The sequence below is a fragment of the Otolemur garnettii genome, unplaced genomic scaffold (assembly GCF_000181295.1).
Source record: "Otolemur garnettii isolate 467f Iridium unplaced genomic scaffold, OtoGar3 scaffold00066, whole genome shotgun sequence".
NCBI lineage: Eukaryota > Metazoa > Chordata > Mammalia > Primates > Galagidae > Otolemur > Otolemur garnettii.
Window position 1 is genome coordinate 2091367 of NW_003852461.1, and position 975 is coordinate 2092341.

General features: G+C 44.4%; 1 protein-coding gene across 3 annotated transcripts in view; it reads right to left on the reverse strand.

Moving 5' to 3' along the window:
* Positions 1–975, reverse strand: part of USP24 (ubiquitin specific peptidase 24) — a 136933-nt gene that overhangs the window by 18724 nt on the left and 117234 nt on the right. For all 3 annotated transcript variants that reach the window (XM_023515116.1, XM_003793119.3, XM_023515117.1), the window contains one exon: positions 151–247. In XM_023515116.1, coding sequence (XP_023370884.1) covers positions 151–247 — 97 coding nt within the window. The remainder of the gene's footprint in view (positions 1–150; positions 248–975) is intronic.

The following is a 975-nucleotide window of genomic DNA, read 5'->3' on the forward strand; positions in this document are numbered from 1 at the left end:
CTGGCGTGTACCAGAATGTCAGTTCACAGAAGGTGCATTTCATGTGGCAAATACTACACTCCAATTCTGGGCTCTCTTTCTTATTACCTGCAATTTAAAACATTTGGTAAAAATAGAATATACGTGTAAAATTTTAAAAATCAGACCGACCTTATCCTGGTAGAACAAGGCACTGTCCAGGGTTTTCTCCAGAATGGTGGCCACAGCAACTCGCACTTCTCTCACGCTGCACTCCAACAAGAAGATCCTACAAGGGAAATGCGGTGTGAAAAAGCAGGGCAGACTTCTGGAACCCCTGGCTTCCCAATACGGGTCTCGTCCTGGGCTCAAAAAAGGCAGCTGTCAAAGGAACGACTGAATATTGAGGACTGAGGAGTCTGAGACACATACAAACCAAGGCAACACGTGGGCGTTGTTAAGACCCTGGTCTGTACACATTAAAGGGTAAAATGACATTTCTGAGATATGGGGAGGGAATCTGAATATAGTCTAGGTATAAGATGATACGAAGGAATTATTAATTATGTTTGATGTGATAATGATACAGTGCATATTTTTTACACTTTATTATTATGTAATTATTTTTTGAGATCGAGTCTCAATCTGTTGCCCAGGCTAGAGTGCAGTGGCACCATAGCTAATAGCAACCTCAAACTCCTGGGCTCAAGGGATTATCCTGCTTTAGCTTCCTGAGTAGCTGGGATTATAGGCACCCATCACAATGTCCAGTTAGTTTTTCCATTTTTAGTAGAAATGGGGTCTTACTCTTGGTCAGGCTGGTCAAGAACTTGTAAGCTCAAGCAATTCATCTGCCTTGGCCTTCCGGGGATTGAAGGTGTGAGTCACTGCACCTGGCCTTTTTTATTGCAGTTTGGCCGGGCCCAGGTTCGAACCCGCCATCCTTGGTACGTGGGGCTGGCACCCTACTCACTGAGCCACAGGTGCTGCCCCACCTGGCTTTTTTTTTTTTTTTTT